The following is a 14,827-nucleotide window of genomic DNA, read 5'->3' as shown; positions in this document are numbered from 1 at the left end:
AAGATATGACAAAATAATAATTTATAAATTATCAAGGGCTCATGAGGGAGGGGGAAGCAGGGAGGGAGGGGGAAAAAGAGGACCTGATACAAAGGGCTTAAGTGGAGAGCAAATGCTTGGAAAATGATGAGGGCAAAGAATGTACTGATGTGCTTTACACAATTGATGTATGTATGGATTGTGATAAGAGTTGTATGAGTCCCTAATAAAATGTTTTTTAAAAAAAGAACTAAAAATCATATCAGTGGGTACACACCTTCCTGATACAATTTCTGAAGACAATCGTGTGCATAAGCAAATGTGGTGACGAAAGCTGATGGTGTCCAGCTATCAAAAGATGTAGTCTGGGGTCTTAAAGGCTTGAAGATAAACAAGTGGCCATCTAGCTCAAGCACCAAAGCCCACAGGGAAGAAGCACATCAGCCTGTGTGACCATGAACTGTCGAAGGGATCAGGTATCAGGTATCAAAGAACAAAAAATCATATCATTGTAAATGTGGGTGAGTGTAGAGTGGAGACTCAAAGCCCATCGGTAGGCAACTGGACACCTCCTGAGCCAGTCGGGATGCAGGGCAGCAATGATGAAACATATAACTTTCCTCTAGTTCTTGAATGCTTCCTCACTCCCCCACTATCATTATCCCAATTCTACTTTGCAAATGTGGCTGGACCAGAGGATGTACGTTGGTACAGATAGCAGCTGGAAACACAGAGAATCCAGGACAGATGACCCCTTCAGAACCAGTGGTGAGAGTGGTGATACCTGGAGGGCGGAGGGAATGTGGGGTAGAAAGGGGGAGCCGACTACAAGAATCTACATATAGCTTCCTCCCTGGGGGATAGACAGCACAGAAGAGGGCAGGGGGAGACGTCAGACAGTATAACATATGACAAAATGATAATAATTTATTAATTATGAAGGATTCATGAGGGAGGAGGAAGCAGGGAAGGGGGGGAAATGAGCAGCTAATATTAAGGGATCAAGTAGAAGGCAAATGTTTTGAAAATGGTGATGACAACAAATGTACATATGTGCTTGACACAATAGATGTATGTCGGGATTGTGATAAGAATTACGAGCCCCCAATACAATGAGTTAAAAGAAAATGTAGCTGTGTGCATGCTCTCGTCTAATCCCCAAAACTCCACAAGTGGAGTGTTGGAAGCGATAGAGGAATATGGTAGAGTGGCAGGATACAAGATCAACAAACAGAAGTCTATCAGACTGCTATACACATCAGACAAGATCACAGAAGAGACAATTAAAAAGGTGGTCCCCTTTACAATAGCCAAGCACAAATTGAAATATATAGGGATATACCTGACCAAAAAAAACCCAGAAGATTTGTACGAGAAAAACTACAGAATACTATGACAAGAAACCAAGAGTGACCTCAACAAGTGGAAGAATATCCCATGCTCCTGGATTGGAAGACTCAATATAGTAAAGATGTCAGTTCTTCCCAAGGCACTGTATAAGTTTAATGCTATCCTGATACGAATACCATCATCCTTCTTCAAAGAATTGGAAAAACTGATTACCAACTTCATATGGAGAGGGAAGAAGCCCAGAATTAGCAGAGAACTCCTCAAGAAGAAGAACAAAGTGAGAGGGCTTGCTCTACCTGACTTTGGCACATACTATACAGCCACAGTGGTCAAAACAGTGTGGTATAGGTATAACGACAGATAGACCAATGGAAAAGAGCTGAAGACCAGAAATAAAAACATCAGTAAACAGGCAACTGATTTTTGATAAGGGCCAAAAAATATCCAATAGGAAGTGGATGCCCTCTTCAATAAGTGGTGCTGGAAAAAAATGTAATATCTACCTGCAGAAAAATTAAGCAAGACCCTTGCCTCACTCCATGCACAAGAATAAACTCAAGGTGAATCACAAACCTTGAGGTAAAACCCCAAACAATTAGGGCCATTAATGAGGAAATTGCGACAAACCTGAGAACCCTGGCACAGGGAATACATAGACTATCGGAAATAGGGAAGGACAGAAATACAGAGGAGTCACAAATTGACAAGTGGGATATACTGAAGATAAATCACCTGTGTACATCGAAAGAATTCACTAAGAGAGTACAAGAGAGCCCACAGACTGGGAAATCATCTTTAGCAATGACACATCAGACAAAGGCCTTATTACTAAAATCTTCAATACTTTGCAAGCTTACAATAAGAAAATAGCTAACGGCCCACTGAGGAGGTGGGAAAAGGACCTGAACAGCAGTTTCACAGGGGCAGAAATCCAAATGACCAATAAACACATGAGAAAATATTCCAGAACATTAGCCGTAAGAGAAATGAAAATTAAAACAACTATGAGATACTACGTAACACCCTCAAAGACAGCCCAATTCAAAAAGTCAGAAAGTAACAAGTGTTGGAGGGGCTGTGGTGAGATAGGAACTCTCATCCACTGCTGGTGGACCTGTAGGTATGTACAGCCACTATGGAAATAACTTTGGTGATGTCTAAAACAGATGGAGATTTAGCTACCATATGACTCACGATGGGCCTTACCAATTATTAATCATACTCAAATACACTGTATTCAAATAATAGGTAACTGACATAGGAAGAGGCAAATAGATCAGTGTAACATAAGCAGGACTCAGTATAGAGTGTAGCTTAATGTGTTCAAGTCAGTGAAGAAAAAATAATGAATGAAATGCTGCAAGCAGAAATGAATTCCAGATGGGTTAAAAAGTTAAATATTAAAAATAAGATAATAGAATTCTAAGATTTTGATATTTGTTAGTAGGTATTCAGTAAAATAAAAGATGTTGCTGAGTAACTATGGGGCATGCCACATGTTTGTCAATCAGTGGAAGACTCTTACATACCAGTTTTATTTTCCCAGAGGACACAAAAGGACGGATATTATATAAGATCACTGTTATAAAGAAAAATTCCAAGACAAAGACTTTCATACCAAAGAGAACAGACTTTCAAGGTTACCTACTGGGAAGTTAGCAGGGAGGGAAGATGAAACAATAAGATAGAGGATTGACAGGCTTAATCAGGTGAACAGGTGAAGTGGAAGATAGTAATCCACAAGAAGTGAAAGGAGGGGGATAGGTTATTGAGGGGTTTGGTAAGTACTTTAAATTGTTGAATATGAAGATGATAATATGAAATTAAACTTCCACGGAATTCATAATTAAAACAGTATTTAAAAAAACAAACAAACGGTAGCTTCTAATAGGATCTACTGGGGCAGTTAAATTCACGGCAGAAAAGTCAGCTCAGATGGTTATGGCAACTGTTTTGGGAGATCCTGGAGGGGTAAGCTGGATAAATTTTCTCAAAGGATGCAGGATAATTAGGGGTATTATTAAGAACTTTTAAGAAAATTTTAAAAACTGCATTGGTAAGAAAAGTGCCAGGAAAGTTGTACTGAGAAGTTTTTCCACCATTACAACAAGGTACTTCACCATTTTTTGATGGTAGCAAGGGCTGTCCTATGAGAATACATTGGGAAACCTTATCTCAAGAGAGAGAGAGAGATACACCACCTTCTGAAATGTGTAGACTGAGGTTGTGAATTTGAGAAACAGTTTTTCATGTAACAAAGGTTTCTAGGACCTTATAGCAATAAAAACATTTCTAGTTTTGAATTTTCTAAAAAATATATTCATAGCAAGGTCTATATGCCCCGTGGGAGACCCCTGCAAGCTCTGAGATGCTTACAGCGCCACTCAATTCAGAAGACTTCCCACCCACTGGCCTGTGATCTTCCTGCATTTGGTGTCATGGCATGTGTTTCATGAGTCTGAAGAGGACTTTATACATTGGTATCAGACATATGGCCTAATATCGGACTTATGGACTTGGTCTGGACTGTGCTGGGTTGTTTTCTCAATATTCAACTATTCTTATATATAAAATTCTTTATTACACACACACACACACACACACACACACACACACACACACACACACACAATCCACCTTTTCTGTTTAAACACTACTTAGGTTTTGCATTTTTATTTTGTCAATTTGGTGAGATTTAGGGCTGGAAAGAAATTAACATGTTTAGCCAACCATCTTCAATTGGAAATCAGACCTAAATTTTTAATAATCACACTTGAACTTACTTCTCTGTCAACATCAAAACTTAATAGTTTTGATGAAAGGTACATTCTTTTATTCTTAATTTCCCACCTAAGAGGTTTTAAAGAAGTAGTCTGAAATTTTAATTTCAGATGGTTTATTTTGCATAGTATATTTTCTGTTTTAACAAATACATAATGGTTATGCATTGGGCTGCGATCTGCAAGGTCAGCAGTTCAAAACCACCACCTGCTTTGTGAGAAACAAACTGGGATTTCTATTCCTATAAAGAGTTACAGTCTCAGAAACTCACAGGGGCAGTGTTATTCTCTCCCACAGGGTTGCTATGAGTTGGCACCAGCTCGATGGCAGTGAGTTTGTTTGCTTAGAATATACATTGAGTTTACCAGTTATGAATAATTACTTAATTCACAGTAAACTTTATTGGAAATTTCTTACTGGTGGTTATCATTTGCCACATCTTCCTTTTTAGCTGTTTTATTTTGTCAATGTTATATTGAAGTGCCTTAAATATTTTCAGAAAGTGTGTTCTGTGCGGTATACTTTCTGTTTATTTTATAAAAATATAAAAATTTTCCCCTTAGAACCTTGATCAATAGTTTTCTCACTTCAGAAGTAAGGGTCACAATCCTCTCTTACAATTCTGTAAACATTATTCCTTTGGTTTCTAGAATTTAATGCATAGCATCACAGATCCAATGCCTATTTGAAGCTCTTTCATGATTAATAACCTGATTTTTGTATGGAACAGGGAACACATTCATTTTTGGCATTCAGAAATTTAATGGGGGTAATTCTCTGAATATCTATCTTTTGATTATTTCTGCTCTGACAATGAGTCCTTTAGATGTTTAAATTCAAGACTTTCTCAGGGAAACGTTCTTTCCTTATCTGTTTCGTTTCTTTTTCTCAACTAATTTTGAAGTGCTATTTTTCAAGTTATTGATTTACTACGCAGGTATATTTATAATGTACTAATGAAATAAAACAATTGCTACATTGCTGGGTGAGATCAGTGGTTATATACTCATTCCACTGCATTTTAATTGGTTCTGGCTAATTTCTTGACAAAAAAGTTACAGGCAAAATTAAATAAAAATTAATCATTTGAGTGGTTTTCGGAATGCATATGAGAATTTCTTTCACTTTAATTTTTAACTTATTTCTCCATTTCAGGACCGGAAGTTAACCAAAGCTGAGCAGCAAAGGTTCAAAGAAGAAGCAGAGATGTTAAAGGGTCTCCAGCATCCCAACATAGTTAGATTTTATGATTCTTGGGAGTCCATATTAAAAGGAAAGAAATGTATTGTATTAGTGACTGAACTAATGACATCAGGAACCTTAAAAACGTAAGTAGCTTCTGATAGTCCTAGTGGAGTTTTGTTCAATAATTATTTTCAAGAGTCATAAAAGTTGTTTTAAAAATAATAATATTTAATAAATAGTGTTTGTTAAAGCAATATAGTGTGGAAAATTAGTATTTATGAGAATTTGAGATTTTAGAATTAGATATATGTCATTTTGTAAAGGATAATGCAAGGTTGAGGGTATTGGCTATGTTCACGTATCTACAAATTATAGTTTGTTTTATTTCAAACTATAATATTTAATTTGGAGGTATAATCACCTGTTTGGAAATATTAAATGTGAGGCATGTATTTTCTATTTCCTAGCATCTTTACACAAAAATTTTATTTAAATAACTACTCTTAGAAATCATTAGAGAATAAAACTCAAAACTCAAACGCACTGCCATTAAGTCAATTCCAATTCATAGCGACCCTATAGAGCAGAGTAGATATGGTCTTGTGGGTTCCCAAGACTTTAATTCTTTATGACAGCCTCATCTTTCTCATGTACAGCAGCTTGTGGTTTTGAACTGCCAACCTTAAGGTTAGCAGCCCAATGTGTAACCACTCCACCAACAGGATTCTTTTATTAGGGAATAGAGAAAGATTTTCATTTTTAAAATTGTCCTCACATTCTATAAAATGTCACTTATCCTAACTGGAGTACAGGTCGTCCCCAACTTATGATGGGGTTACTTTCTGAGTTGCTTTAGATGTAAATTGGTTTAGTTTTGCTTATTTTCCCTTTTTATCAAATTTTGAGGGAGTTGGAAACATTACATGTGAACTTAAAATGTATTGTTACTAGGTACATACAGAAAATTACATCATACAAATTTTCTCTGGGAGGGACGCATTGGAAGATGCTTACATTTTGTTAGTTGCAGTAATACCTTAATACTGTATATACTCAAGTATAAGCTGACCCGGATCTCAGCCGAGGCACCTAATATTGCAAAAAAAACTGCATTAAAAATGTGTGAATGCCTTCCTGACACAATCACTGAAGACAAATATTTGCTTGCATAAGCAAATATGGTGAAGAAAGCTGATGGTGCCGGCTATCAAAAGTTATAGCGTCTGGAGTCTTAAAAGCTTGCAGGTAAACAAGAAGCCATCTAGCTCAGAAGCATCAAACCCCACATTGAAGAAGCACACCAGCCTGTGTGACCACGAGGTGTAGAAGGGACCAGGTATCAGACATCAAAGAACAAAAAATCATACCATTGTGTGCCCACCTTCCCAATATGATCACTTAAGACAAATGTGTGCATAAGCAAATGGAGTTAAGAAAGCTGATGGTGTCCGGCTATCAAAAGATATAGCATCTGGGGTCTTAAAGGCTTGAAGATAAACAGGCGGCCATCTAGCTGAGAAGCAACAAAGCCCACATGGAAGAATTACACCAACCTGTGTGACCATGAAGTGTCGAAGGGATCAGGTATCAGGCATCAAAGAACAAAAAATTATATCATTGTAAATGAGGGTGAGTGTAGAGTGGAGACCCAAAGCCCATCTGTAGACAACTGGACACCCCCTTACAGAAGGGTTGTGGGGAGGAGATGAGCCAGGGTACAGAGTAGCAACGATGAAACATACGACTTTCCTCTAGTTCTTAAATGCTTCCTCCCCCCATTATCATGATCCCAATTCTATCTTATAAATCTGGCTAGACCAGAGGATGTACATTGGTACAGATAAGAACTGGAAACACAGGTGATTCAGGACAGATGATCCCTTGAGGACCAGTGGTGAGAGTGGCGATACGGGGAGGGTAGAGGAAAGGTGGGTTATAAAGGGGGAACTGATTACAAGGATCTACATATGGCCTCCTCTCTGGGGGATGGACAACAGAAAAGTAGGTAAAGGGAGACATTGGACACTGTACCATATGAAAAACGATAATAATTTATGAATTATGAAGGGTTCATGAGGGAGCAGGGAGAGGGGCGAAAATGAGGAGCTGATACCAAGGGTTCAAGTAGAAAGCAAATGTTTTGAGAATGATGATGGCAACAAATGTACAAATGTGCTTGACACAATGGATGGATGTGTGGATTGTGATAAGTGTTGTATGAGACACCAATAAAATGATTTTTTTTAATGTGCTGAAAACCTCGGCTTTTATATGAGTATAAACAGTAACTCAATTTGTGTAGAATTTTGAATTATACCTGGGAAAAGACGTGGCATTTGTAGTCAAAAAATTAGTGGGAGTTGCCCGTATGATTCTTTTTTTACCCCTTCATATACTTCTCAATAACCACTTCCCAAATCTGCCTATTGACTTTAGCAAAATGATCAGCATTTGGGTCCATGTTCCTAAAGCAACTGAGGTCTCAGATTATTTTTGACAAAACTCTGATAATGCTTTCACTGTAAATTTTTGTGGGCAATTTCTTTCTTTCCTTTTTTTCATTATTGCTTTCTTCTTTAGAATTTCTTCCCCCTTTAAAAATATATTGATTCTTGATATGTCAATTCCTTTTCTACATAGTCTCTGAGCTTTTCCACATCAATGTTATCATGTGTCTAAATTCAGAGTTTTTGCCAAATGGACAATTTCCCACCAATCTCTCTTTCATTATATTATCCTGATTAAATCCTGGCAATGTGTTCACATAACAGCATTTTTTCCATATCTTCTGAATTTTCCTTTAACTCTCTCCAAAGAAGATGCAATTTTCCAGTTATACTGATTATCATAAGTATGATTCATGGTAACTTAAATCTATCATAAGTTAGGAACTACTTGTGATTCTTGTTTTGAATTAAAAGTATTAAACCTGGTAGGATGTCTTCTCTTAGAATAAGTTCTTAAATATTGTTTGCCACTATAGTCAAATAACAGCTTGCTTTTGTGATTTACCCTAATAGTGCTTGTATATTAAGTTAAAAATATATACATTGTTAAGTTTAAGTTTATTTATCTGTGTTTTTGTTTTTTGTTTCTCTGTGTAGGTACTTAAAACGATTTAAAGTCATGAAACCAAAGGTCTTAAGGAGCTGGTGCAGGCAAATTTTAAAGGGGTTGCAATTTTTGCACACCAGGACTCCTCCTATTATTCACCGAGATCTGAAGTGTGATAATATTTTCATCACGGGACCCACTGGATCTGTGAAGATTGGTGATCTAGGACTAGCCACCTTAATGCGCACATCATTTGCTAAGAGTGTTATTGGTGACTAACATTTTATAGTTTGGGTTGTATGAAGAGAGATTGTCAGTTCTAATGATCAGCTCTCAAAGCTGGCCAATGACCTGATTATTTTTATTGGGTGAGGGGGCAATCATGACCATTATTTTCCTTGTTCTTTATGGACGCTGTTGCACCAAGAGTTGAATCAGAGACTGTAAGGCTTGTAGACCCTATACTATTTATTTACTTTCTGGCCCTTTACAGAGAAAAATTTCACCCCCTGGCCACAATATATATATTCTTTGAAATATCTATTATATATTTACTTATTTCAGAGACATATATTTCTTTGTGGGATATATTTAGGATTATTAAATTGTTCTGAGGCTTTAACGATGATGTTTTAGAAATTTTCAAAAATCTGGATAACTAAAATGAAAGATTTTCATAATCTTAAACAATACAAATTTTAATGGATCAGTAGGGAGGGTTAAGGAAAGTAAATACTGTAGGTGCTTTATATAGACAAAGCTAGTGTTAATAAAATTTTATGTTTTTGAACTTGCTTTTAGGAAGCAAAAATTAACTCAGGTAGTCCTTAGGGTAAAGAGAATGTGATTTTCGTGGATACATTTTCTATTTAATAATACTCTGGCTGTGGTGTTATTTTATAGGTACGCCTGAGTTCATGGCCCCGGAGATGTATGAAGAGCACTATGATGAATCTGTAGACGTCTATGCTTTTGGAATGTGCATGTTGGAAATGGCGACTTCGGAGTACCCTTATTCTGAGTGTCAAAATGCAGCGCAAATATACCGTAAAGTTACTAGTGTAGGTATAGCTATATTCCTTTTACTAGCACAGAAGAAGCTTTATATGACCTTTGCTATTTATTGTAGTCATATGAGATACTGGATATCTTTGGGTTAATTTACAGGTCTATCATCTGTATATCCTTATAAAGACATTTTAGATATTAGTGGATCTCATTCTGCAAAGCTAAATACTAGAGAATGGATTAAGTAGTTCTGAGAGTTTCTTCTAGTTCTAAAAGCCTGATTACAAAGGAATTAAAAAATAGTTCAATGGAATCTTTGAGTGCTTATTTTGTGTAATTTTTATATTGGAAATTGCAAGCAATTTAAAAATGAGTGAGAAGTATTGTCTACCCTTGAAAACTTGTATTTTACTCAGAGAATAAGATAAATTCCTAAATAGCTATGAAATAAGGAGATAGCTGTACAGTAGGAGATATGGGGAAAGTAAAGCAACGTGTCATGGTTGCTCAGAAGAGGACCTCTTCATATCCTATTAGATGGCTCAAGGTAGTTTTTAAAGAGGTTTTTTTTTGCTTTATTAATTCTTCTGTTCGTATTATCTAGAACCTTTTAAAATCATTTTTAAGGGTTCATTCAAAGGACCTGAAAGGGGTCTTTGGTAAGTCCTTCCATGTTTGGATTTCAAAATGCAAAAATACCCAGCACTGATCAAGATTGAGAAGATCCATACACAATTCATACATACATCAATTGTGTAAAACACATTTGTACATTCATTGCCCTCATCATTCTCAAAACATTTGCTCTCCACTTAAGCCCCTGGCATTAGCTCCTCAATTTCCCCTCCTTCCCCATTCCCTCTCCCTCATGAACCCTTGATAATTTATAAATTATTATTTTGTCATATATTACACTGTCCGACATCTCCCTTCACCTACTATTCTGTTGTCCACCCTGTTAAAGAAATTTTAGGAGCTACCTGGAAAGACATGTTGCATGAGTGTACTCCTTATGGTGTTCACCAAATTAGCAACCCCCGAGCAATCTTTAGAACAGAACTTAGAGAGCAAGTATGTGAATCTCTGTGGCCAGGCTTCCTCTGTGGCTGATCTTCTCAATCTTGATCAGTGCTGGGTATTTTTTGCATTTTGAAATCCAAACATGGAAGAACTTACAAAAGACCCTTTTCAGGTCCTTCTCTGAATCCCATCCACAGCCATTGCTTTGCCCTGAAGTATTGTGTAATCATCTTCGTTGGTGTCTAAGTGTCCACAAGCATTATACAACCAATTGGACATTAGCAAAGACCTCAGTGCATGCCCTACAGGGAACGCAAAATTCTCCCCAGCTACTCTTGCAGTGCAATCCAGAGGAAAGAAGAGTGAAAGAAATCAAAGACTCAAGGACATTTGTCCAAAGGACAAAAGAATCACTGGAGCCTCAGCTTCATGAACCTGAGATCAGAAGAACGTGGTGCCTGACAACATAAGGAGGAAAGAGAATAAAAAAGACAAAACTTACAAGTCTGATGGAGACCTGGAACTCCCAAGACTAGCGCACTTGGTTGAGCTTCAGGCCTGGAGTGGAAATCACCTCTGTGGTTCATCATTCAGCCAAACAATAAACAGACTTATAAGGTGAACAAAAACACTTGGAGGTGCGCACTCCTTAAATCAACCAACCTAGAACAATCAACCACAGGAAATCAAAAGAGCAACATTTGCACAGGGGTACAGCTCAAAAGTCAGGAAAAGATAAGAAAGAAGGACAAGTAGACACAATGGAAACCTGTAGATAACTGACAGTATAAGAGTGTTGTTAAATTGTGGTGACTGTAATCACTCTCTGTCACAAAACAAAATGTATGAACTGTAATGGGTTCTGAAAAATTTCACCCAAATAACAATAAAAAGTTTTAAAAAACTATCAATAGATAAAAATTGTAATAATATAGTTTAATACATATGTATTTATATACACATAAATATAAGAATATAGATATAGACATACATGTAGCTATAAATATGCATACATATCACTTCTCCAAAGCATAAAGATTTAGTAAAACAACCATCCGAAATGTTGAAAAATTTAGGGAAAAGGAGAATAAACTGGATTCCTTGACATTTTGTCACAAAAATAAATCAATTTTGTTTAAGAAAAATAAAAGCATAAGTTTCAAAAAACAGATTTCAAGAGAATTTTATGTAAATAAGTAATAGCCACCATTTTTGCTACATAATGTATATACCACATAATTTAACATTTATATCCCTCCAGGTTTAACATTATCTTTAGTCAGCAAGTGATGAGACTGCAATCAGATATTGTGAGTTTCCTAAGTTCATGCAGCTACTAATATTGGTAGGTTTTCACACCAAGTTTGTTTGACTCTAAAGCAGTGGTTCGCAACCTTTGTGATGACATGACCCTTTAATACAGTTCCTCATGTTGTGACCCAACCATAAAATTATTTTCATTTCTACTTCATAACTGTAATTTTGCTACAGTTATGAATTGGGCAGCCCCTGTGAAAGGGTAGCTTGACTCCCAAAGGGGTCACAACTCACAGTTTAGAACCGCTGCTCTAGAGCTTCCTGTAGGGAAACAATAAGAAATAAATCTATAATCCAGAATGTGAGACATCTTATTCAAGGGTAAATCAAAAGTATTTCTACTAGGGTTCAAGTTCATACACGGGCACGGGTTTCTTCTAAGCAAAATGCGTTTAAAAATGCCTTTGCTATCATTAGATAGCTATAAACAAGTTCTGTCAATAATATACTTGTCCTAGTGTCATTAGGGTGCTTTCCAAAAAAATACTTTTTGTGCCTTGGGAAAAATATGCTTTGGAAGTCAAGACTAATAACATTTTTAACAAAACTTTAGTGGATATCTTCCCAAATCATTGAAACTTTGCAACAAGTTTACAGGAATGCTGCCATCATAAAACAAAACAGTTTTTAGATGAATCAATCATTTTAAGGAAAGTACGGAATATTCTCAAAGTTGAATTCAAGACAGAGGGGTTAGTTTAGCAGGTTCAAGTGCTCTCAAAGGAGTATTCGTGATAGGTTTTTCTTGTAGGACATGATTAGACATGATTACGGGCCTTATTAGAAAAAATGTTTTGAAAAACAATATAACTTAGATTGGTGAGGAAATTTATGCTGACAGAAAATTTTTTTCCATCATGGCATTCTTCAAGGTTAGCAAGGACTTTCCTATGAAATTTTTGTTGGGAAACCTTACAGCAGCAACCCTGCAGCCCTAATCTTGGCCCTTCATACTTCTGTTTGTTTCCCAAACTCAGCAGTGAAAAGGAACATAATTTGAATCCCTTCAGGATTCCAAACTGCCATTTGTCATGCAAATCACAGAGCATAGAATTCTTTAAGGGAGGGTTAGAAAGATGGAAATGCTTTCTTCTGACATGTATAGTCCTAAATGGAGGGTGTGTTGAAAAACAACAGCTTCACATCTTTGTTTGATAAAGGTTTATATTTGTAGCAATACTTTTTGACTAACCCACCTGCAACAAATGACCATGTTTTTCAAATACATAATTTTGTGAAAGAAAAAGTGGACTATTATAGAATTTATAAAACTGAAGAATAGTGGTGAGTATAAATGTTTAATATGACTATTTAATAATTGCCTTGAAATATTTCTGAAAATTTAATAGCTGGCTCTGGTAACATGGTATGAGCCAGCTCCAGGGTACTTTTGCAAGAGATGGTAATTACATTTAATAGATAACTAATTGGAATAAACCAACTAAAAAGACATAATTGAGACAATTTGGAAAATTTAAATGTGAACTGAGTTTTAGATGATATTAAGGAATTATTGGTGATTATTTTGGGTGAAATAATTGCATGAAAAGATTTTTTAAAACTGTTAGATATGCAAACTAGTAAATTTATGGGGGAAATTATATGATACTTAGAATTTGCTTTATAATATTATAGCATTAAAATGTTTGGGGAGGAAATAAGCAAACTAGATTAACAAAAATGTTGATTATTGTTGCATGTGGTGATGGTAATATGAGTTTATTATACTTTTCTTTAAAGTTTTGAGTATATTTGATAATTTCCAAAGCAACTCATTAAAAAGAAGAAAGGCTGGAATTTCTTTTTAATTTTGGTCCATATTTTGGAGAGTCACAAATAGAAAAGGACACTATATTTGATTTCCTTATCAAATACAGCTAAAGTACAGCTCCTCAGTAATTTTCACCTAGGATTAAAGGAAGTCATTAATTACCCAGGACTGGGGAATATGTTGGAGTTAAGTGGAAAGCTTGAAGCTTTTCTATATAAATAGAATATGGTAATTCCATTTTTAAAAAGATGGTCCTGTTAAAATGACAAAAATACCACAATTCAGACTACCATCTAAAATTGTATTACATTTAGAGTACAAATTAACTCCTAATCTCTCCAGAATTCTTTCAAACTCACTGCTATCAAGTCATTTCTGACTCATAGCAACCCTATAGGACAGAGTAGAACTGCCCCTGTGGGTTTCTGAGACTTTAACTCTTTACAGGAGAATAGAGCTGCTCCTGGAGCATCATTGGTGATTTCGAACTGCTGACCTTGCTGTTAGCAGCCAAATGTATGCTTAAGTTTATGTAGTATATGGAATTATGCATTCTAATTCTGGGTCCCATGAGATAGTATGATGGACCCAGAACTAGAGTTCAGATGTCATATTATATGACAGTTATTCTTTCTATTATCAGCTTTCTGTTTTCAGCTTAATTGGGGATTTTCTATTAGAGGACTGCTGTGATATTACCTGGATTAAAAAAAAACAAGAACATATAAAAAGGATGATAAAATTTAAAGTAAGTAGATTTTCCATTAGCTAGTACAGTTACCACAGAACTTCAAAAAATATCTGGAGGTCTTTTGTTTGTTTGTTACTGAATTCCTAGAACATGAAAATCAGCTTGAGGTTCAATATTTTAGTATTGCTTAAGAATAAAAACTACCACCAATATGTCAGGTGTTTTTGGTACCGGGGTGGCTTGTGTGTTGTGATGCCTGGAAAGTATGCCACCTGTAATATTTCAAACACCAGCACTGTCACCCATAGTACAAAAGTTTCAGTAGAATTTACAGACTAAGGCAAACTGGGATAATGGACCTAATGATCTACTTATTTAAAAATCTGGCCAGTATGAATGGCAGCAGAACATTGTTTAATATAGTGCCAAAAGATGAGCCCCACAAGTTGGAAGGCACTCAAATAGAACTGAGGAAGAACTGCCTCCTTTGGGTTAAGTTGACTTCATTGAAATGGATGGAGTAAAGCATTTGGGACCTTCATTTTCTAATGTGGTATGACAAAATGAGAAGAAGAAGCTGCACTAGTAATTACTAATTACTATTAGTAATCAAAATATGAACTTACTAAGTATGAATCTAGGAAAATTAAAAGTTGTCAAAATGAAATATA

General features: G+C 36.0%; 1 protein-coding gene across 1 annotated transcript in view; it reads left to right on the top strand.

Moving 5' to 3' along the window:
* The window catches only part of WNK3 (WNK lysine deficient protein kinase 3), a 191,038-nt gene that overhangs the window by 41,991 nt on the left and 134,220 nt on the right, over positions 1–14,827 (top strand). The window contains exons 2-4 of the mRNA XM_075539190.1: positions 5,266–5,438; positions 8,400–8,620; positions 9,253–9,410. Coding sequence (XP_075395305.1) covers positions 5,266–5,438; positions 8,400–8,620; positions 9,253–9,410 — 552 coding nt within the window. The remainder of the gene's footprint in view (positions 1–5,265; positions 5,439–8,399; positions 8,621–9,252; positions 9,411–14,827) is intronic.

The sequence above is a fragment of the Tenrec ecaudatus genome, chromosome X, assembly GCF_050624435.1.
Source record: "Tenrec ecaudatus isolate mTenEca1 chromosome X, mTenEca1.hap1, whole genome shotgun sequence".
In the NCBI taxonomy this organism is placed as follows: Eukaryota; Metazoa; Chordata; class Mammalia; order Afrosoricida; family Tenrecidae; genus Tenrec; species Tenrec ecaudatus.
Note: the sequence above shows the minus strand (reverse complement) of the source record. Positions and strands in the feature narration are given on the sequence as shown.